This window comes from Coregonus clupeaformis, chromosome 12 (genome assembly GCF_020615455.1).
Source record: "Coregonus clupeaformis isolate EN_2021a chromosome 12, ASM2061545v1, whole genome shotgun sequence".
NCBI classification, from domain to species: Eukaryota; Metazoa; Chordata; class Actinopteri; order Salmoniformes; family Salmonidae; genus Coregonus; species Coregonus clupeaformis.
In genome coordinates this window covers 2,974,505-2,996,859 of record NC_059203.1, presented here as the reverse complement: position 1 = coordinate 2,996,859, position 22,355 = coordinate 2,974,505, and the positions used below count along the sequence as shown (strand labels likewise).

The 22,355-nt window shown below is 43.9% G+C and overlaps 1 protein-coding gene across 3 annotated transcripts in view; it reads left to right on the top strand.

The window, feature by feature from the left end:
* Nucleotides 1-22,355, top strand: part of slc12a5a (solute carrier family 12 member 5a) — a 302,630-nt gene that overhangs the window by 229,116 nt on the left and 51,159 nt on the right. For all 3 annotated transcript variants that reach the window (XM_041891976.2, XM_041891975.2, XM_041891977.2), the window contains exon 4: nucleotides 17,661-17,807. In XM_041891976.2, the coding sequence (XP_041747910.1) occupies nucleotides 17,661-17,807 (147 nt within the window). The remainder of the gene's footprint in view (nucleotides 1-17,660; nucleotides 17,808-22,355) is intronic.

The following is a 22,355-nucleotide window of genomic DNA, read 5'->3' as shown; positions in this document are numbered from 1 at the left end:
CACCTGTCCCTCTGTATGGTTCCTTCTACCTGGATGTCACCTGTCTCTCTGTATGGTTCCTTCTACCTGGATGTCACCTGTCTCTCTGTAAGGTTCCTTCTACCTGGATGTCACCTGTCTCTCTGTATAGTTCCTTCTACCTGGATGTCACCTGTCCCTCTGTATGGTTCCTTCTATCTGGATGTCACCTGTCCCTCTGTAAGGTTCCTTCTACCTGGATGTCACCTGTCTCTCTGTATGGTTGTATGGTTCCTTCTACCTGGATGTCACCTGTCCCTCTGTAAGGTTCCTTTCTATCTGGATGTCACCTGTCCCTCTGTAAGGTTCCTTCTACCTGGATGTCACCTGTCTCTCTGTATGGTTCCTTCTATCTGGATGTCACCTGTCTCTCTGTATGGTTCCTTCTACCTGGATGTCACCTGTCTCTCTGTATGGTTCCTTCTACCTGGATGTCACCTGTCTCTCTGTATGGTTCCTTCTATCTGGATGTCACCTGTCTCTCTGTATGGTTCCTTCTATCTGGATGTCACCTGTCTCTCTGTATGGTTCCTTCTATCTGGATGTCACCTGTCTCTCTGTAAGGTTCCTTCTACCTGGATGTCACCTGTCTCTCTGTATGGTTCCTTCTATCTGGATGTCACCTGTCTCTCTGTATGGTTCCTTCTATCTGGATGTCACCTGTCTCTCTGTATGGTTCCTTCTACCTGGATGTCACCTGTCTCTCTGTATGGTTCCTTCTACCTGGATGTCACCTGTCTCTCTGTATAGTTCCTTCTATCTGGATGTCACCTGTCTCTCTGTATGGTTCCTTCTACCTGGATGTCACCTGTCTCTCTGTATGGTTCCTTCTATCTGGATGTCACCTGTCCCTCTGTAAGGTTCCTTCTACCTGGATGTCACCTGTCTCTCTGTATGGTTCCTTCTACCTGGATGTCACCTGTCCCTCTGTATGGTTCCTTCTATCTGGATGTCACCTGTCCCTCTGTAAGGTTCCTTCTACCTGGATGTCACCTGTCTCTCTGTATGGTTGTATGGTTCCTTCTACCTGGATGTCACCTGTCCCTCTGTAAGGTTCCTTTCTATCTGGATGTCACCTGTCCCTCTGTAAGGTTCCTTCTACCTGGATGTCACCTGTCTCTCTGTATGGTTCCTTCTATCTGGATGTCACCTGTCTCTCTGTATGGTTCCTTCTACCTGGATGTCACCTGTCTCTCTGTATGGTTCCTTCTACCTGGATGTCACCTGTCTCTCTGTATGGTTCCTTCTATCTGGATGTCACCTGTCTCTCTGTAAGGTTCCTTCTATCTGGATGTCACCTGTCTCTCTGTATGGTTCCTTCTATCTGGATGTCACCTGTCTCTCTGTATGGTTCCTTCTATCTGGATGTCACCTGTCTCTCTGTATGGTTCCTTCTACCTGGATGTCACCTGTCTCTCTGTATGGTTCCTTCTACCTGGATGTCACCTGTCTCTCTGTATAGTTCCTTCTATCTGGATGTCACCTGTCTCTCTGTATGGTTCCTTCTACCTGGATGTCACCTGTCTCTCTGTATGGTTCCTTCTACCTGGATGTCACCTGTCTCTCTGTATGGTTCCTTCTACCTGGATGTCACCTGTCTCTCTGTATGGTTCCTTCTATCTGGATGTCACCTGTCTCTCTGTATGGTTCCTTCTACCTGGATGTCACCTGTCTCTCTGTATGGTTCCTTCTACCTGGATGTCACCTGTCTCTCTGTATGGTTCATTCTATCTGGATGTCACCTGTCTCTCTGTATGGTTCCTTCTATCTGGATGTCACCTGTCTCTCTGTATGGTTCCTTCTATCTGGATGTCACCTGTCTCTCTGTATGGTTCCTTCTACCTGGATGTCACCTGTCTCTCTGTATGGTTCCTTCTATCTGGATGTCACCTGTCCCTCTGTATGGTTCCTTCTACCTGGATGTCACCTGTCTCTCTGTAAGGTCCCTTTACTTGGATGTCACCTGTCTCTCTGTAAGGTCCCTTCTATCTGGATGTCACCTGTCCCTCTGTAAGGTCCTTGCTACTTTTCCCTCTATATATCGGATTCAGTACTCCTCCAACGCTATCGCCAGGCGGAAGGGGCTAATCTTTCCCGTGTCGCCTTCCCCAGCCCTTCGATACTTAATTAGCCTGCTCGCTACGCCAAGCAGCTGCTTCTCCAATCAGAGGTCCATTCCAAAGGCAATCTCCCCATCACCACGAGAGGCTTTTCATTAACGTAGCCAATGGCATTTTATCATTCCGACAGCGATCCCTTTCTCTCGCCTCTCCTCTTTCCTCTCTCTCTCTCCTTCATCAGCAGCCCCTCAAGTATGGCAGCCAGAGCATTTCATATGGCGCAGTGTGAAAAGACAGATTAGAGGGTTTTAATACCGTGCGACATCAGGGAACAGTCTGGAGGTTGTCGGGGTTAAGATGGAAACCGTTCTGCCGATCTGTGGAGGCTTTTCCCGTCTGAGTTTCTATGGTGTTTCCCTTCCAGGTCATGTGTTTTACGATGCCTCTCCCTTCTCTCGTTAGAAGCCCCAGTATGGCATTAATATTCACGGTGGTAGCCTCGCAAAGTTTGTATCTTGAATAATGTTGCTTTTTGTTATACTACAGTTGTCTGCAGTTTGACAGTGTTGATAATCGAGCTAAGTGGAGAATTCAAAGCGTACGTGTGTCCCTACTTAGCAAACTAAAAGTGTGGTTAAAACCAAACAGTCTTCATGGATTTCTTGTAGCAGCACCAGAATATTCCAGCAAACAGGAAGGCCCATTTACTAAGCATTTGGTCCCCATGGGAATGTCCAGTAAGTAAGGAAGTAAATGGGATGTTGGACTGAATGTTCTGCCTAGATAATTGGCTAAATGACACACATTCACATATAGACATAGGCAGGTACCTTTACTACCCATGAACAAACACTGTCAAACTGCAGACACAACTGTAGTATAACACAAAGCAACATTATTCAAGATACAAACTTTGCGAGGCTACCACCGTGAATATTAATGCCATACTGGGGCTTCTAAAGAGAGAAGGGAGAGTCTCTCTCTCTCTCTCTCTCTCTTGCTCTCTCTCTCTCTCTCTCTCTCTCTCTCTCTCTCTCTCTCTCTCTCTCTCTCTCTCTCTCTCTCTCTCTCTCTCATCTCCCTTCTCTTCTTTCTCTCTATGTCTCTCTCACACACTCACATAGACATACACACCCTCCTCACCCTCCTCCTCTCTCTCCTCTCTCTCCTCTCTCTCCTCTCTCTCCTCCTTCCCCTACCCCTCTGTCTCTCCGCTCCCACACACACACACACACACACACACACACACACACACAAACATGCCGCAGGTTAATCCATACCCATCGGCATACATTCGGAGGGAGATATTTGGTGCCTTGTTTCCTCTCTCTCTCCCCCTCTTTAATAATTCAGCCCACCTGAGCTGAAACACATTAGCCCTGTCAGTTCCTGTCTGGCCGACAGAGCGTGAAGATGGCATTACAAGCTCCTAGCCCCCCCGTTCCCCATTCCCCACCACCCCCATCCCATGTCTCCACACACCTCTCCTTGCACCTCAACACTTTTATTGAATTAGAAGTCGAGGTACAGCATCTGTGCTCGCTCGCAAGAAGTATGAATGGCCTGACTCCTGCAGAGGCCGTATCGCCGTAAATGCTGCACAGCCAATGCAGACGTCAGATTGACCATGCAGCGCCTTTAAGTCACGTAACTACTTCCAGTCATAGATGAGAATAGATGAGATGAGCTGCATTGCATAATTATTATTATTTTTTTAAAATTTCACTGTTCTTAACTTTTTTGTAGATAATGTTTCCACCATCGTTTCCTATGACCGAACTAAGCTTCTGGACATCAGAACAGCGATCACTAATTTCTATTTGAATGAAGATTTCTACTTCAACGAGTCGGAAGAGCAGGACATACTGCTCAACCCAGACCAGGCCCTAATACCTGAAACACAGAAAAGAAAAAGGCAGCGTAAGAGAGGCTGACGAAACTGCTTCGGCAAGTGCATAAACCGTCTCTACCCTTCATTCTATTGGCAAACGTACTGGATGAGCTCCAAGACTATCCTATCAATGGGACCTGAAGAACTGTAATATCCTACAATTCACAGAGTGGTGGCTGAACAAGGACTTGGATAATATACATCTAGCTGGTTTTTTCTATGCATCGGCAGGACAGAAAGGCAGCATCAGGTCATCTCAAGAGAGGAGGTGTGTGCCTCTTTGTTAACAACAGCAGGTGCGCAATCTCTAATATTAAAGAAGTCTCAAGGTTCAGCTGAGTACCTCATGATAAGCTGTAGACCATACTATTTACCAAGAGAGTTTTCATCTATATTTTTCATAGCCGTCTATTTACCACCACAAACCAATGCTGGCAATAGGGCCATAAGCAAACAAGAAAATGCTCATCCAGAGGCGACGCTCCTAGTGGTTGTTGATTTTAATACAGGAAAACTGAAATCCGTTTTACCTCATTTCTACCAGCATGTCACGTGTGCAACTAGAGGCGAAAAAACTCTAGATCACCTTTACTCCACACACAGAGACGCATACAAAGCTCTCCCTCAACCTCTGTTTGGCAAATCTCACCATAACTCTATCCTCCTGATTCCGGCTTACAAGCAAAAACTCAAACAGGAAGTACCAGTGTCTCGCTCAATACGGAAATGGTCAGATGAAGCGGATGCTAAGCTACAGGACTGTTTCGCTACCACAGACTGGAATATGTTCTGGGATTCATCCGATGGCATTGACAAGTTTACCACATCAGTCACCTGCTTCATTAATAAGTGCATCGACGACGTCTTCCACACAGTGACCGTACGTATTTACATATCCCAACCAGAAGCCATGGATTACGGGCAACATCCACACTCAACTAAAGTCTAGAGCTGCCGCTTTCAAGGAGCGGGACACTAATCTGGACGCTTATAAGAAATCCCGCTACGGCCTCCGACTAACCATCACACAGGCAAAGCATCAATACAGGACTAAGCTCTGACGCTCGTCGGATGTGGCAGCAGGGCTTGCACACTATCACGGATTACAAAGGGAAACCCAGCCACAAGCTGCACAGTGACACAAGCCTACCAGATGAGCTAAATGCCTTCTATGCTCGGCTCGAGGCAAGCAACACTGAACCATGCATGAGAGCTGTTCCGGACGACTGTGTGATCATGCTCTCCATAGCCGATGTAAGACCTTTAAACAGGTTAACATCCACAGGGCCAAACGGATTACCAGGACACGTACTCTGAGCATGCGCTGACAGCTAGTGTCTTCTGACATTTTCAACCTCTCCCTGACCCAGTCTGTAATACCTACATCAGGGATCATCAACTAGATTCAGCCGCAGGCAGATTTTTTATTGTGTGGATGGTCAGGGGGCTGGGACATAATTGACCATAAGAAGCCCAAACAGATATAATATTTGACTAAAATATAATAATTTCAAACTTTGCTTACATTTATATACGATCACAGATATCTCTCTATTATGCGTGGGAATACTTTGGAACAGATTTCCAAAATTAAAATCACTTGACTGATTTGCTGATGTTTTTACAGTCTTTTATGTCCAACAATACAATCACCGCCACTAGGGGGAGCCCTGACCTACATGCTTCAAGCAGACCACCATAGTCCTTGTGCCCAAGAACGCCAAGGTAACCTGTCTAAATGACTATCGCCCCGTAGCACTCACGTCTATAGCCATGAAATGCTTCGAAAGGCTGGTCATGGCTCACATCATCATCCCAGACACCCTGGATCCACTCCAATTCGCATACCGTTCCAACAGATATATTGCACTCCACACTGCCCTTTTCCGCCTGGACAAGAGGAACACTGTTAGTGTACACCTGTTGTTTACGAAGCATATGACGAATAACATTTGAGTTGTGTTGAGTCCATATTTCTCTCCACTCTACACACAATACCCCATAATGACAAAGCAAAAACCGGTTTTTAGAATTGTTTGTAAATTTATAAAAAATCAAAAACGGAAATATCACATTTGCGTAATTATTCAGACCCTTTACTAAGTACTTTGTTGAAGCACCTTTGGCAGCGATTACAGCCTCAAGTCTTCTTGGGTATGACGCTACAAGCTTGGTACACCTGTATTTGGGGAGTTTCTCCCATTCTTCTCTGCAGATTCTCTCAAGCTCTGTCAGGTTGGATAGGGAGTGTCACTACACAGCTCTTTTCAGGTCTCTCCAGAGATGTTCGATCAGGTTCAAGTCCGGGCTCTGGCTGGGCCACTCAAGGACATTCAGAGACTTGTCCCGAAGTCACTCCTGCGTTGTCTTGGCTGTGTGCTTAGGGTCATTGTCCTGTTGGAAGGTGAACCTTCGCCCCAGTCTGAGGTCCTGAGCGCTCTGTTCATTTTCCCTCGATCCTGGCTAGTCTCCCAGTCCCTGCCACTGAAAAACATCTCCACAGCATGATGCTGCCACAACTGTGCTTCACCGTAGGGATGGTGCCAGGTTTCTTGGTTTCATCAGACCAGAGAATCTTGTTTCTCATGGTCTGAGAATCCTTTAGGTGCCTTTTGGCAAACTCCAAGCGGGCTGTCATGTGCCTTTTACTGAGGAGTGGCTTCCGTCTGGCCACTCTACCATAAAGGCCTGATTGGTGGAGTGCTGCAGAGATGGTTGTCCTTCTGGAAGGTTCTCCCATCTCAACAAAGGAACTCTGGAGCTCTGTCAGAGTGACCATCAGGTTCTTGGTCACCTCCCTGACCAAGGCTCTTCTCCCCCGATTGTTCAGTTTGGCCGGGCGGCCAGTCTTGGTGGTTCCAAACTTCTTCCATTTAAGTATGATGGAGGCCACTGTGTTCTTGGGGACCGTCAATGCTACAGAAATGTTTTGGTACCCTTCCCCAGATCTGTGCCTCGACACAATCCTGTCTCAGAGCTCTACGGACAACTCCTTCGACCTCATGGCTTGGTTTTTGCTCTGATATGCACTGTCAACTGTGGGACCTTATATATATATATATATATATATATATATATATATATAGACAGGTGTGTGCCTTTCCATATCATGTCCTATCAATTGAATTTACCACAGGTGGACTCCAATGAAGTTGTAGATCAATGGAAACAGGATGCACCTGAGCTCAATTTCGAGTCTCATAGCAAAGGGTCTGAATACTTATGTAAATAAGGTATTTCTGTTTTTAATTTTTAATTAAATTAGCAAACATTTCTAAAAATCTGTTTTAACTTCGTCATTATGGGGTATTTTGTGTAGATTAAAAAAAAAACAATTTTAGAATAAGACTGTAACGTTAAAAAAATGAATGGAAAAAGGGAAGGGTCTGCATACTTTCCAGATCATCTTAAGCTGCCTACACACTACATGACACACAACACTTAAAGGGATAGATCGGGATTTTGGCAATGAAGCCCTTTATCTTTAAAGGGATAGATCGGGATTTTGGCAATGAAGCCCTTTATCTTTAAAGGGATAGATCGGGATTTTGGCAATGAAGCCCTTTATCTTTAAAGGGATAGATCGGGATTTTGGCAATGAAGCCCTTTATCTTTAAAGGGATAGATCGGGATTTTGGCAATGAAGCCCTTTATCTTTAAAGGGATAGATCGGGATTTTGGCAATGAAGCCCTTTATGTCCTTCCCCAGAGCCAGCTGAACTCGTAGATAACATGTTTATGTCTCTGCATCCAGTATGAAGGACGCAGGGAGGACGAAAGGAATGGGGCACTTTGGAACATACTAGTTCTATTTTGGATAGAGACGGTGGGAGAGAGACAGGAAAGTTGAAAGGTTTGTGTCACAAGTGGGACAGATTCAAACACACACCGACATGCGTACGGCCCAGTACATCACTGGGGCCAAGCTTCCTACCATCATAGGACCTATATACCAGGCGGTGTCAGAGACTCCAGCCACCCTAGTCATAGACTGTTCTCTCTGCTACCGCACGGCAAGCGGTACCGGAGCACCAAGTCTAGGTCCAAAAGGCTTCTTAACAGCTTCTAACCCCAAGCCATAAGACTCCTGAACATCTAATCAAATGGCTACCCGGACTATTTGCATTGTCCCCCCCTACACCTGTTGTATTCGGCGCATGTGACAAATAAAATGTGATTTGATTTGACGCCAGCAACACTAACAGACCCCCCAGGCTGAAGGGTGCATTTGTAAAGAAACCACATCTGCCTCTAGAGTGTTTGTGTCTGCGGAGAATAAGTGGGCCTGGTGAGTGGTCTCAGGTGGCTGTGGTGGCGGATGGTCCAGTGAGGGGGTGATTGGGTAAGGGGTGGCGAGGAGGAGGCGGGGGGGCACCTGGGTAGTGAGCTAAGTAGTGAGCTGGTCCTGAAGCAGCTGTTCCGGGGGGGGGGGGGCAGTGGAGCCTGCTGTGGGACCACCGCACCTGAGCCAGATAGAACTGGGCTGACTGCGTATCCCAGAGGGCCGTGGTGCAGCTGTCTCTCCTCACCGCCACGGCGCCAACCTGTAGCGGTTATGCTGTTGCCATTCCAGCTCACACGGTCTCGAGGGAAATCCCGCCGCTGGCTACCAGACAGTTTTCTATTGGGCCTCTCTAATTTTCCGGATTCTAGGAGTCTAGGTCCGGGATTGTATTGCACTCCTGGTCCAGGAAGGAAATGCCAATTGACTTGAGAATGGAAGTGGAGTTCTATATAAACAGAGGCCTTGGTTCCCCCCCATATGGGGTATATTGATTCAATAGAAACAAGCGTCCCATCTGCTGTTCCTCAATGTAAACTAATTAGACACGTCCTTTTTTTTTTTGCTATTCGTTTTGTCTTCTGAATCTTGTGGCATTTTGGCCATACAAGTATATTCTTCTTCATTATTTTCATGTAAGCTACAGCACTGTCTGTCTGCCAAGTAGCTTTATAATGCTCTTAGTGAGAATGACCCTGGCTGCGTACCAAATGGCACCCTATGGGCCCTGATCAAAAGTAGTGCGCTATCTAGGGAACAGGGTGCCATTTGGAAGGGAAAGAGAAGGGGGATACCTAGTCAGTTGCACAACTGAATGCATTCAACCAAAATGTGTCTTCCGCATTTAACCCAACCCCTCTGAATCAGAGAGGTGCGGGAAGCGGACCCTATGTTGTAAACAGTATTGAAAAGCTTGTGGATTGCCATTTTCACAGCTTTTTGCTAATCCGTGGATATTTGCAGGGATATACACTGAGTGTACAAAACATTAAGGACACCTGCTCTTTCCATGACATAGACTGACCAGGTGAAAGCTATGATCCCTTATTGATGTCACCTGTTAAATCCACTTCAATCAGTGTAGATGAAGGGGAGGAGACAGGTTAAAGAAGCCTTGAGATAATTGAGACATGGATTGTGTATGTCTGCCATTCAGAGGGTGAATGGGCAAGACAAAAGATTTAAGTGCCTTTGAACGGGGTATGGTAGTAGGTGCCAGGTGCACCGGTTTGTATCAAGAACTGCAACGCTGCTGGGCTTTTTACGCTCAACCGTTTTTCCTGTGTGTATCAAGAATGGTCCACCACCCAATGGACATCAAGCCAACTTGACACAACTGTGGGAAGCATTGGAGTCAACATGAGCCTGCATCCCCGTGGAATGCTTTCGACACCTTGTAGGGTCCATGCACTGACGAATTGAGGCTGTTCTGAGGGCAAAAGGGGGTGCAACTCAATTTTAGTAAGGTGTTCTTAATGTTTTGTACTCTCAGTGTATGGTGTTGTATTGTTAGCCATCGAGACCGCTCCGACCGTAGATGAGATGCAGGTCTTTTGTGTTACTCTACTGTGTGTGGAAGGGCTGAAAATTACATTATTTGACATATGGAGAGCAGCTACGGAGGGCTATCTCACTTTGATTGCATGGGTATTTGTCCACCCAGTGTGAAGGGTGTTGTTGAGGATAATCCACATACAGTGGCTACGTCCCAAATGGCACCCTATTCCCCATATAGTACACTACGTTTGACCAGGGCCCGTACTGTGCTGGTTTGGATATTTTCAGCACGTTTATAGTAACTATGATGGATGCCTAACCAGGCCATCGCTGTACAGCTCAGCTCGGCTCAGCTCGGCTCAGCTCAGCTCAGCTCGGCTCAGCTCAGCTCAGCACGGCTCAGCAGGGCTCGGCTCGGCTCGGCTCAGCACGGCTCAGCATGGCTCGGCTCAGCTCAGCTCAGCACGGCTCAGCAGGGCTCGGCTCAGTAGTGTGAAAATGGTATTAGAGGGCATAATGATGCAGCTATAAAATGGAATTCTTCACTGATTGAAGATGTCCCCCCGGTTGATAGTGTTTGGTCACATTTTGGACACATTTATACGGTGTCCATATTATGACTGCCTCAGTCTCTAAGGCCTCCTGTAGCTCAGTTGGTAGAGCATGGCGCTTGCAACGCCAGGGTTGTGGATTCGATTCCCACGGGGTGCCAGTATGAAAAATGTATGCACTCACTAACTGTAAGTCGCTCTGGATAAGAGTGTCTGCTAAATGACTAAAATGGGATAAAATGGAAACCATACATAAAGGTCAGTTGGGGAAGTCAGAAATTACGAGTACTCCTCAGAGACATTTTTTGTGGAGGGGTGCTATGTTGATTTGACTCCCCTCAAACAGGGCGGTTGTGCAAAGGACAGGAAGTTAGCAAATCCCGACATAATTCTACATCATAGTAACCCAAAAGTCATTGAATACCTGTATAATTTATAATGACAAATGTTGGCTTTCATCAGATCATTTAATATTCCGTGCTTGATTAAAAAACCACTTTATTCTCCTGCATAATTGAAATTTAAAGAGCAATTTTTAACCATATGCATATTTTAATCACGTATGACCCTCAGTTTTGGTTTACACAACATTTGAGAAAAAATGTTTTTGTTTTGACCAAACAGACATTCTTGGATCTATCTTTCGGTGTTTCTTTCACTCATTTCGCTTAGGGGAAAGGTCAAAACAAATCCATTAAGCTCATGATAATTCAACCTAATATATAATAACCAAACTTAATACAGTACCACTGCCTCCGAATTAAAATCACTAGTAACCATGCAAAGTGTATTCATCTAATAATTGGAGCTACTGTATATCTGGAAATGTTATATTGGTGAAATGGAATGTAGCCTAGGCTATACTAATTATAACATTTGAGGGAGGCAAAGTTGAAGTCACTACGATTATGTTAATCGCAAAACCCATTTGCCATTCAATTATTTGACGAAGGAAATCCATTCTGACAAAAATCTTGACACAAATTCAACAGCAATCTCTAAATAAGTGGTAGGGAACTTTGGAGTTTGAATTTAGAATATAAAAAAAATAACTTTATTGAGATTCTTGCCACGCTGACAGTGATGAACACCCTTTCCCCGCAGAATGAAGGCCACAGCCACAGGACCTCTCTCATTTGCATAACCCTGAAAACAGGCAAACAGCGGGAGTCATTACCATATGGAGAGAGAGAGATGACAAAGATGGACGATGTTTGTTCTTCGCCTCTCCCGTAGGCAACCTGAGGATGCGTGGTTTTGATCTTTGATTAAAGGTGAATGAAATTCCCAGTACAAAACATCCCTGTGGTGTAGCTTGGTGGTGCAAAAGAGGAGTGCAAAGAATATATGTTAGTTGAACTGTCTAATAAAAACCAACAATTATGTTTGTGTGACTTGTCAACTCACCAAAAAAGGCTCTTATTACAATTTGAAGCCCAGCTTCTCAAATCAAATTACATCACCTCAGACCCAGGATTTGAACGCTTAATATTCATTTAATGTCAGGCGATCGTCAGGACACCCTTTTTTTCAGAAGATGATTTAATAAAAAAAAATTTGTTTCTCAACTCAACAGCTGCTACCACTTCAAGCCCCAGGAATGCTCTCTCGCATTAATCAGTGCCCCCCAGGCCTGTAAAACTCTCTGAATTGCAGTTAGGAAGAAAGCTCTCTGTAAAGCATCAAAGTATTAAAGTTTCTGTTATTCACTTCCAGCTTCATATCGGACGGTGACTTTCCTTAAAGCCCTCTTCACATCCTCATTGATCCTACTCATCAGACTGGCAGTGATATCACCATAGAAATATAATGACTATAACAGACCTACTTCCTGTGACTATACTTCCTATGACTACTTCCTGCTTTCCTCCTATGGGCAAAGATTGTGGATAATGAAGATGACGCACAGACCACATTTTCCATTTTAAAAAATGGCCACAGTTGGACGGTGTACTTAACCCTTTACACTTGTGGGAATTGGCCTATATGGATAGGGCTAAATTGAAATGTTTCTTACAGAAGAAATATGAAAAGCATATGCATAACCATGGTAGCAATTGAAAGGGAACAGTTTGGAGATTGGAAAAGTATTAGGCCAAAGTTGAGGACACAACCGTTCACCTGACAGAAGACTGAATCCAAACATTACACTTGATGTTATGTGCATTTTACATTTACTGTACTTGTCACCGCATTTGTTAATAAAGAAATCAGAAAATACTCTGGATACATTCAGTAACATGGTAAGAATATTCCTGGAAAACGTGGGGTAGGTGCAACATAAGACAACAAAATGACAAGGGTTTGAGTGAGAGGACTAACTGGTGTCCCCAAGTGGCCACACACCTCTCCAAAGTGTGCACAGTTCCTAAGTAACCGCAATGCACTTTAATGACAAAGAAGAGTCTTCAACTATAAGGTGATTTTTTGAGCTCTCCTAGCTGTGCCGTTGAGGAACTAGAGCAAACACACTTGTAGTTGTTTTGTTTGGAACACAGCCCTGCCTCCCCTCCATCACACAATTACTGTTGTTGTTTACGCAATCCAAAAACGGGCCATTATAAATCTCAATCTGGGTCAGGTGGGCATCATTTGAAAGCTTGTTCCATTGCCAACATGGCTAGCTAAGTTATAAAATACCGTCTTACAGTGTTAGTGTTTCACAAGGCAATTCAGAGAAACAGATGGTAATTTTGGTGCGCATAGAAAGGAGTCATGAGTGCATTCAGGTGCGTGTTCTGTGGCAACATTTCTTCACAATAGACAAACACAGGCTCATTCTGTTCAGAACAACCCAGGCTATGACGCAATGTCATGTTGTAACTGTACATCAAACATAGTGATGATAAACGTTGACACTGTATACGACATGAGTTTTATGATGTGGAAATGTGAAGTGCACATTTGGCTTGCTTGTATGACATTAAAGCGGTATTTATTATAATCCCGACATATCATCTTTCAAAATACGTGGACTCCTCTTCATTTACAGCATTTCCCTCACTAAGATAACAAAACATTTGCAAAAGCTGCTCAATTAGCAGGAGGGATGGGGGCAACTTCTTGTCGCGTGAGGTACTCAAGTTCATAACGGCTGTCAGTCAAAATCCATACAGCGCTGTGAAGCGCAGAGCCAGAGCGCTGACGTCATTTATAGCGTGTTACTGTACAACCACTGCGTTCCAATTTAGGCGCTTATCAGTGCCCAAATCTGCCATTTCCAACCCATAAACGGAAACGGTTACGAATGTAAAGGGCTACGAGGTGGATGCTAAGGCCCTCCTGCCTAGCAACCAGGCAAACCGACCGTTACAGGCGCTAGCACAGATCTCAAACAAAGTAATTTTTCTCCTAATGTACATATTGAAAAATTTCAATTTGGTCTCAAAATGCTCAGAACACTTAATAAAATCACTGAAAATGTACTCCAGTTACTGGGTGTGGGGAAAATCCCAAATATTCGATCAAATTCTTTGTCTCTCCCATAGGCACCAACATTCCCAAAATTCCCAGATTTTCCAGAAATCCTAGGCTACTGTTACTGGTTGTGTGGTTCACAGATCTACTTCTGTTACAGAAGCATATGATAACCCAGTCATTAAAGACCCTAACCCAGTCATTAAAGACCCCATGATACCCAGTCATTAATGATTTTTTCATTGGCAAGATTAGCAAACTACACATCTGACCAAATTATGAAAGACAAGCATTGTAATTTTGAATTCCGTAAAGTGAATGTGGAAGAGGTGAAAAAATTATTGTTTTGTATCAACAATTACAAGCCACAGGGGTCTGACAACTTGGATGGAAAATTACTGAGGATAATAGCGGACGATATTGCCCCCGGGCTTGGAGGGAAGCAAAAGTCATTACGCTACCTTCGAATAGTAAAGCCCCCTTTACTGGCTCAAATAGCCAACCAATCAGCCTGTTACCAACCCTTAGTAAACTTTTGGAAAGAATTGTGTTTGACCAGATACAGTGCTATTTTACAGTAAACAAATTGACAACAAACTTTCAGCATGCTTATAGGGAAGGACATTCAACAAGCACAGCACTTACACAAATGACTGATGATTGGCTGAGAGAAATTGATGATAAAAAAGATTGTGGGGGCTGTTTTGTTAGACTTTGTTAGGATTTTGACATTATCGATCATAGTCTGCTGCTGGAAAAACGTATGTGTTATGGCTTTACACCCCCTGCTATATTGTGGATAAAGAGTTACCTGTCTAACAGAACACAGAGGGTGTTCTTTAATGGAAGCCTCTCCAACATAATCCAGTTAGAATCAGGAATTCCCCAGGGCAGCTGTCAAGGCCCATTACTTTTTCAATCTTTACTAATGACATGCCACTGGCTTTGAGTAAAGCCAGAGTGTCTATGTATGCGGATGACTCAACACTATACATGTCAGCTACTACAGCGACTGAAATGACTGCAACACTTAACAAATAGTTGCAGTTAGTTTCAGAGTGGGTGGCAAGGAATAAGTTAGTCCTAAATATTTCTAAAACTAAAAGCATTGCATTTGGGACAAATCATTCACTAAACCCTAAACTTCAACTAAATCTTGTAATAAATAATGTGGAAATTGAGCAAGTTGAGGTGACTAAACTGCTTGGAGTAACCCTGGATTGTAAACTGTCATGGTCAAAACATATTGATACAACAATAGCTAAGATGGGGAGAAGTCTGTCCATAATAAAGAGCTGCTCTACCTTCTTAACAACACTATCAATAAGGCAGGTCCTACAGGCCCTAGTTTTGTCGCACCTGGACTACTGTTCAGTCGTGTGGTCAGGTGCCACAAAAAAGGACTTAGGAAAATTGCAATTGGCTCAGAACAGGGCAGCATGGCTGGCCCTTGGATGTACACAGAGAGCTAATATTAATAATATGCATGTCAATCTCTCTTGGCTCAAAGTGGAGGAGAGATTGACTTCATCACTACTTGTATTTATGAGAGGTTTTGACATGTTGAATGCACCGAGCTGTCTGTTTGAACTACTGGCACACAGCGTGGGCACCCATGCATACCCCACAAGACATGCCACAAGAGGTCTCTTCACAATCCCCAAGGAGGCGCACAGTACTACATAGAGCCATAACTACATGGAACTCTATTCCACATCAAGTAACTGATGCAAGCAGTAGAATCATATTTTAAAAACAGATACAAATACACATTATGGAACAGCGGGGACTGTGAAGAGACACAAACATAGGCATGGACACATGCATACACACACACGATAACATACACACTATACATACACGTACACATGGATTTTGTACTGTAGATATGTGGTAGTGGTGGAGTAGGGGCCTGAGGCCAGAAAGTGTGTTGTGAAATCTGTGAATCTATTGTAATGTTTTTCAAATTGGCAGCAGCTAATGGGGATCCATAATAAATACAAATACAAAAGACCCTAACCCAGTCATTAAAGACCCTAACCCAGTCATTAAAGACCCTAACCTAGTCATTAAATACCCTAACCCAGTCATTAAAGACCCTATCCCAGTCATTAAATACCCTAACCCAGTCATTAAAGACCGTAACCCAGTCATTAAAGACCTAACCCAGTTATTAAAGACCGTAACCCAGTCACTAAAGACCCTAACCCAGTCATTAAAGACCGTAACCCAGTCATTAAAGACCTAACCCAGTTATTAAAGACCCTAACCCAGTCATTGAAGACCCTAACGCAGTCATGAAAGACCTAACCCAGTTATTAAAGACCCTAACCCAGTTATTAAAGACCCAAACCCAGTCATTAAAGACCCTAACCCATTTATTAAAGAGCCTAACCCTAACCCAGTCATTAAAGACCCTAACCCAGTCATTGAAGACCCTAACGCAGTCATGAAAGACCTAACCCAGTTATTAAAGACCCTAACCCAGTTATTAAAGACCCAAACCCAGTCATTGAAGACCCTAACCCATTTATTAAAGACCCTAACCCAGTCATTGAAGACCCTAACGCAGTTATTAAAGACCCAAACCCAGTCATTAAAGACCCTAACCCATTTATTAAAGAGCCTAACCCTAACCCAGTCATTAAAGACCCTAACCCATTTATTAAAGAGCCTAACCCTAACCCAGTCATTAAAGACCCTAACCCATTTATTAAAGAGCCTAACCCTAACCCAGTCATTAAAGACCCTAACCCAGTCATTAAAGACCCTAACCCAGTCATTAAAGACCCTAACCCAGTTATTGAAGACCTCATGCAATGTTCCCTCTAAGCTGCGCACATGCGCGCAGTAGCCCGAGACTGTCGCGCAGCTCACTCAACTTTCTAGTTTTCCCTGTGTGTTAACACTATCAACGTTTCCCTTTACTGTGGCAATTGTGATCGAATCAACGCAATATTAGCCACTTTCAATGCAACATACCGAAACAAAACAAACTATGCAAGAGATTTTGTTGTAGGCAGAACGCATCGGAGTAGTATTCTATTGTTCATGACTCAGCCCATACTCTACACAGACCGCTGTGGCATAACCAATCAGAGCTGCAGTAGGCCTATATGCAAATCGACTATTGCCATATATGGATCTGTGTAATTTACATTGAACTGGACTGTGTTTACAGCTGTGGTCGTGAGTAGATGCTCAAGAGCTGCATGTAGCCACGTGTGCACATGTTGTTCATATCCTTCGCTAGTTAGTGAGTTATTAGCCCAGTTATAGATCATTTCTAGTCAGCAATAGGAGAATGATTGCTTCCTACAAGAGCACAAAACATTTCTAGACATCTTTAAAAGGCGAGTCAGGTAAAGAGCTTTTTTTTTGTCTTAAAGGGGCAGTGTTGTATTTTGAAACCAGCTTGAATAAGCTAAGTAGCCAATAGGCAGAGGGTAGCATAATTTGTCTGATTCTCTGTAATAATGGTATGAGAATAACAATGCATTTTATTTTGTCAAGTGGTTTCTTGCATCAAACAACACAACAACATTTTCAGTCACCTCCTTGTCTGAAGGACAAGTGGATAAACAGGTTAATGTCAAGCCCTGCATGTTTTTTTTCAAAAGTCTCTTTGAATCTAGGCCTACATTGAACACCACACATTGGCTGCTACTGTAGGCTGAATGATAGAACAGCTATTTCGATGTTAAAATGTTATGGGATGCATTTTCTCCATTGTGTTTGATGGTAGGCCACTCTGGTAGGCCTACATTATGATCAAATAGCCACAGTAGCCTACTTGGCCACTGTTAAAACTGTAACTTAAAGTGGGTACAGCCTCAGTGTTCACAGTAAACGCGTGCTGGAAGTTCACAGAAGTTGCACAGCAGACTTGAAATTTGTTCAGGTAACATTGACCCCATGTCCACCTCCTCTCCCGCTCCCTACAGGCTCCACAGCTGGGGACCCTGATGGGAGTGTACCTCCCCTGTATCCAGAACATCTTCGGGGTGATCCTGTTCCTGCGGATGACCTGGATGGTCGGCATCGGAGGAGTCATTGGCTCTTTTATCATCGTCTTCATGTGCTGTTCTACTGTAAGTACCTGGGTTCAAATCTGGGACACCTGCATGTAATGAGACTGTGTTAGCCTTTTGAGCTAAAGTCTAGGCAGTCGAAGCTCCTTTGCCAATGTCTTCATGTGCTGTTCCACTGTAACCGTCTGTATTACTGTAAGTGTCTGACAGAAAATTTAATTGCTATGATTGTGATATGTTGTCTCACCTAGCTATGTTAAGATGAATGCACTAATGTAAGTCGCTCTGGATGAGAGCGTCTGCTAAATGACTAAAATGTCAAATCTAATGTAATTCTGGGGATCAACTGCATTCCAGATTGTGTTAGCCGACTGATCTTGAAAGCCTACGCTACCATGTCAATTTCTTCTTAAGTACACTACATGGCCAAAAGTATGTGGACACCGGCTCATCGAACATCTCATTCCAAAATCATGGGCATTAATATGGAGTTGGTCCCCCCTTTGCTGCTATAACAGCCTCCACTCTTCTGGGAAGGCTTTCCACTAGATTTTGGAACATTGCTGCGGGGACTTGCTTCCAATCAGCCACAAGAGCATTAGTGAGGTCAGCACTGATGTTGGGCGATTAGGCCTGGCTCACAGTTGGCGTTCCAATTCATACCAAATATGTTCGATGGGGTTGAGGTCAGGGCTCTGTGCAGGCCAGTCAAGTTCTTCCACACCGATCTCGACAAACCATGTCTGTATGGACCTCGCTTTGTGCACGGGGGCATTGTCATGCTGCAACAGGAAAGGGCCTTTCCCAAACTATTGCCACAAAATTGGAAGCACAGAGTCATCTAGAATGTTATTGTATGCTGTAGCTTCAAGATTTCCCTTCACTGGAACCAAGAGGCCTAGCACGAACCTTGAAAAACAGCCCCAGACCATTATTCCTCCTCCACTAAACTTTACAGTTGGCACTATGCATTTGGGCAGGTAGCGTTCTCCTGGCATCTGCCAAACCCAGATTTGTCAGTCGGACTGCCAGATGGTGAAGCGTGATTCATCACTCCAGAGAACTCGTTTCCACTGCTCCAGAGTCAAATGGCGTCGTGCTTTACACCACTCCAGCTGACGCTTGGCATTGCGTGCGCATGGTGATCTTAGGCTTGCGTGCGTCTGCTCGGCCACGGAAACCCATTTCATGAAGCTCCCGACTGAACAGTTCTCGTGCAGACGTTGCGTCCAGAGGCAGTTTGGAACTCGGTAGTGTTGCAACTGAAGACAGACGATTTTTACGTGCTACGAGCTTGTGTGGCCTACCACATACAGAAGATAGCCCTATTTGGTAAAAGACCAAGTCCATATTATGTCAAGAACAGCTCACCCGCCTCAGAAATTGCAGCCCAAATAAATGCTTCACAGAGTTCAATTAACAGACACATGTCAATATCAACTGTTCAGAGGAGACTGTGTGAATCAGGCCTTCATGGTCGAATTGCTGCAAAGAAACCACTACTAAAGGACACCAATAAGAAGAAGAGATTTGCTTGGGCCAAGAAACACGAGCAATGGACATTTTGACCGGTGGAAATTTGTCCTTTGGTCTGGAGTCCAAATTTTAGATTTTTGGTTCCAACCGCCGTATCTTTGTGAAACACGGTGTTGGTGAACGGATGATCTCCGCATGTGTATTTCCCACCGTAAAGCATGGAGGAGGAGGTGTTATGGTGTGGGGGTGCTTTGCTGGTGACACTGTCTGTGATTTATTTAGAATTCAAGGCACACTTAACCAGCATGGCTACCACAGCAGTGGGACTATCATTTGTTTTTCAACAGCACAATGACCCATCACACCTCCAGGCTGTGTAAGGGCTATTTTACCAAGAAGGAGAGTGATGGAGTGCTGCACTCAACCAAATTGAGATTGTTTGGGATGAGTCGGACCGCAGAGTGAAGGAAAAGTAGCCAACAAGTGCTCCGCATATGTGGGAACTCCTTCAAGACTGTTGGAAAAGCATTCCAGGTGAAGCTGGTTGAGAGAATGCCAAGAGTGTGCAAAGCTGTCATCAAGGCAAAGGGTGGCTATTTGAAGAATCTCAAATCTCAAATATATTTTTATTTGTATAACACTTTTTGGGTTACTACAAGATTCCATATGTGTTATTTCATAGTTTTGATGTCTTCACTAGTATTCTACAATGTAGAAAATATAAACCCTTGAATGAGCAGGTGTGTCCAAACTTTTGACTGGTACTGTATATATATTTCAAAAATCTTGCATTTCTTAATTTATTTCCACAATTAACGAATAATATGCGTAATAATATTTGCAGTTCATACGAAGGATTGTTACCTATAACCAGGATTGGCATTACAAAAAGTTAATTTTTGGCAAGCAATTATTGTGATTCATCCTGTATTGTCCCTAACATCATTACCCCATAGCAACAGATGTGGGATACATTCACACACACTGCCCACCCTTCCCCCACAAACAACCACAAGCTCAGATGTTCAACAGTTGTTCCATCCCCGAGCCCAACTCAAGAGAAGACTTGATGTGCAAATGCATATCACTACTGACAATGTTTGTCTATGGAGATTGCATGGCTGTGTCCACATACTGTATTTTGTGTACAGTGGCTTGCGAAAGTATTCATCCCCCTTGGCATTTTTCCGATTTTGTTACCTTACAACCTGGAATTAAAATTGATTTTTTAGGGGTTTGTGTCATTTGATTTACACAACATGCCTATCACTTTGAAGATGCAAAATATTTTTCCTTGTGAAACAAACAAGAAATAAGACAAAAAAACTTGAGCGTGCATAACTATTCTCCCCCCTTAAAGCAATCTTTAATTCATACCACAGATTCTCAATTGGATTGAGGGCTGGGCTTTGACTAGGCCATTCCAAGACATTTACATGTTTCCCCTTAAACCACTCGAGTGTTGCTTTAGCAGTATGCTTAGGGTCATTGTCCTGCTGGAAGGTGAACCTCCGTCCCAGTCTCAAATCTCTGGAAGACTGAAACAGGTTTCCCTCAAGAATTTTCCTGTGTTTAGCGCCATCCTTCAATTCTGACCAGTTTCCCAGTCCCTGCCGATGAAAAACATCCCCACAGCATGATGCTGCCACCACCATGCTTCACTGTGAAGATGGTGTTCTCGGGGTGATGAGAGGTGTTGGGTTTGCGCCAGACATAGCGTTTTCCTTGATGGCCGAAAAGCTCAATTTTAGTCTCATCTGACCAGAGTACCTTCTTCCATATGTTTGGGGAGTCTCCCACATGCCTTTTGGCAAACACCAAACGTGTTTGCTTATTTTTTTCTTTAAGTAATGGCTTTGTTCTGGCCACTCTTCCGTAAAGCCCAGCTCTGTGGAGTGCACGGCTTAAAGTGGTCCTATGGACAGATACTCCAATCTCCGCTGTGGAGCTTTGCAGCTCCTTCAGGGTTATCTTTGGTCTCTTTGTTGCCTCTCTGATTAATGCCCTCCTTGCCTGGTCCATGAGTTTTGGTGGGCGACCCTCTCTTGGAAGGTTTGTTGTGGTGCCATTTCTTTCCATTTTTAATAATGGATTTAATGGTGCTCCGTGGGATGTTCAAAGTTTCTGATATGTTTTTATAACCCAACACTGATCTGTACTTCTCCACAACTTTGTCCCTGACCTGTTTGGAGAGCTCCTTGGTCTTCATGGTGCCCCTTGCTTGGTGGTGCCCTTGTTTAGTGGTGTTGCAGACTCTGGGGCCTTTCAGAACAGGTGTATATATACACTGAGATCATGTGACAGATCATGTGACACTTAGATTGCACGCAGGTGGATTTTATTTAATTAATTACGTGACTTCTGAAGGTAATTGGTTGCACCAGATCTTATTTAGGGGCTTCATAGCAAAGGGGGTGAATACATATGCACGCACCACTTTTCCGTTATTTATTTTTTAGAATACATCTCCATGTTTTCTCCCCAGTGTTCTCAATGCCTGCCTCTCATTCTGTTCTGGCAAAGAGAGAAGGTGCACTTACATATTCCAGTAGACCCCATACTGTTGCAAACATGTCAGCGCCAGTGTTCTCTGTGGGTTTGACTTCAGTTTTGATCCCATAGGAATACGATTTCAAATTGTATTGATGGCTTGTTTTAAAGCAACCGAATATTATGCAGTTTGGCATTTATTGAGATGACTCATGTATTATGTCCACAACCGAGTATAAGTAATGCTAATAATATTAGTGAGTGTTCATCTGTCCATGTCCTGTGTGTATCTAGTATATACAGTGCCCTCCACTATTATTGGCACCCCTGTTTAAGATGTGGTCGAGGACTTCCAAAAATTCTCTTTTTTTTTTAAACAACATAGAACCCAAATGCAAAAAAAGTGAAAAATCCAACCTTTTATTTAAGTACATTACATTGGTGGTAAAAAAAAAATCACACATTTAGAAAAAAATCAACATGAAATCATGTGTCCCACAATTATTGGCACCCCTAACAATTCCGCTGAAAATTTTAATTGATTTTTTAAAAAATATATTTTTCTGTAGTTGCTAAAGTTGGTCAGGGTATCTAGGAACTTTTAATTAGTAATTCATTACTTCCTGTTTCCCTGGGGTATAA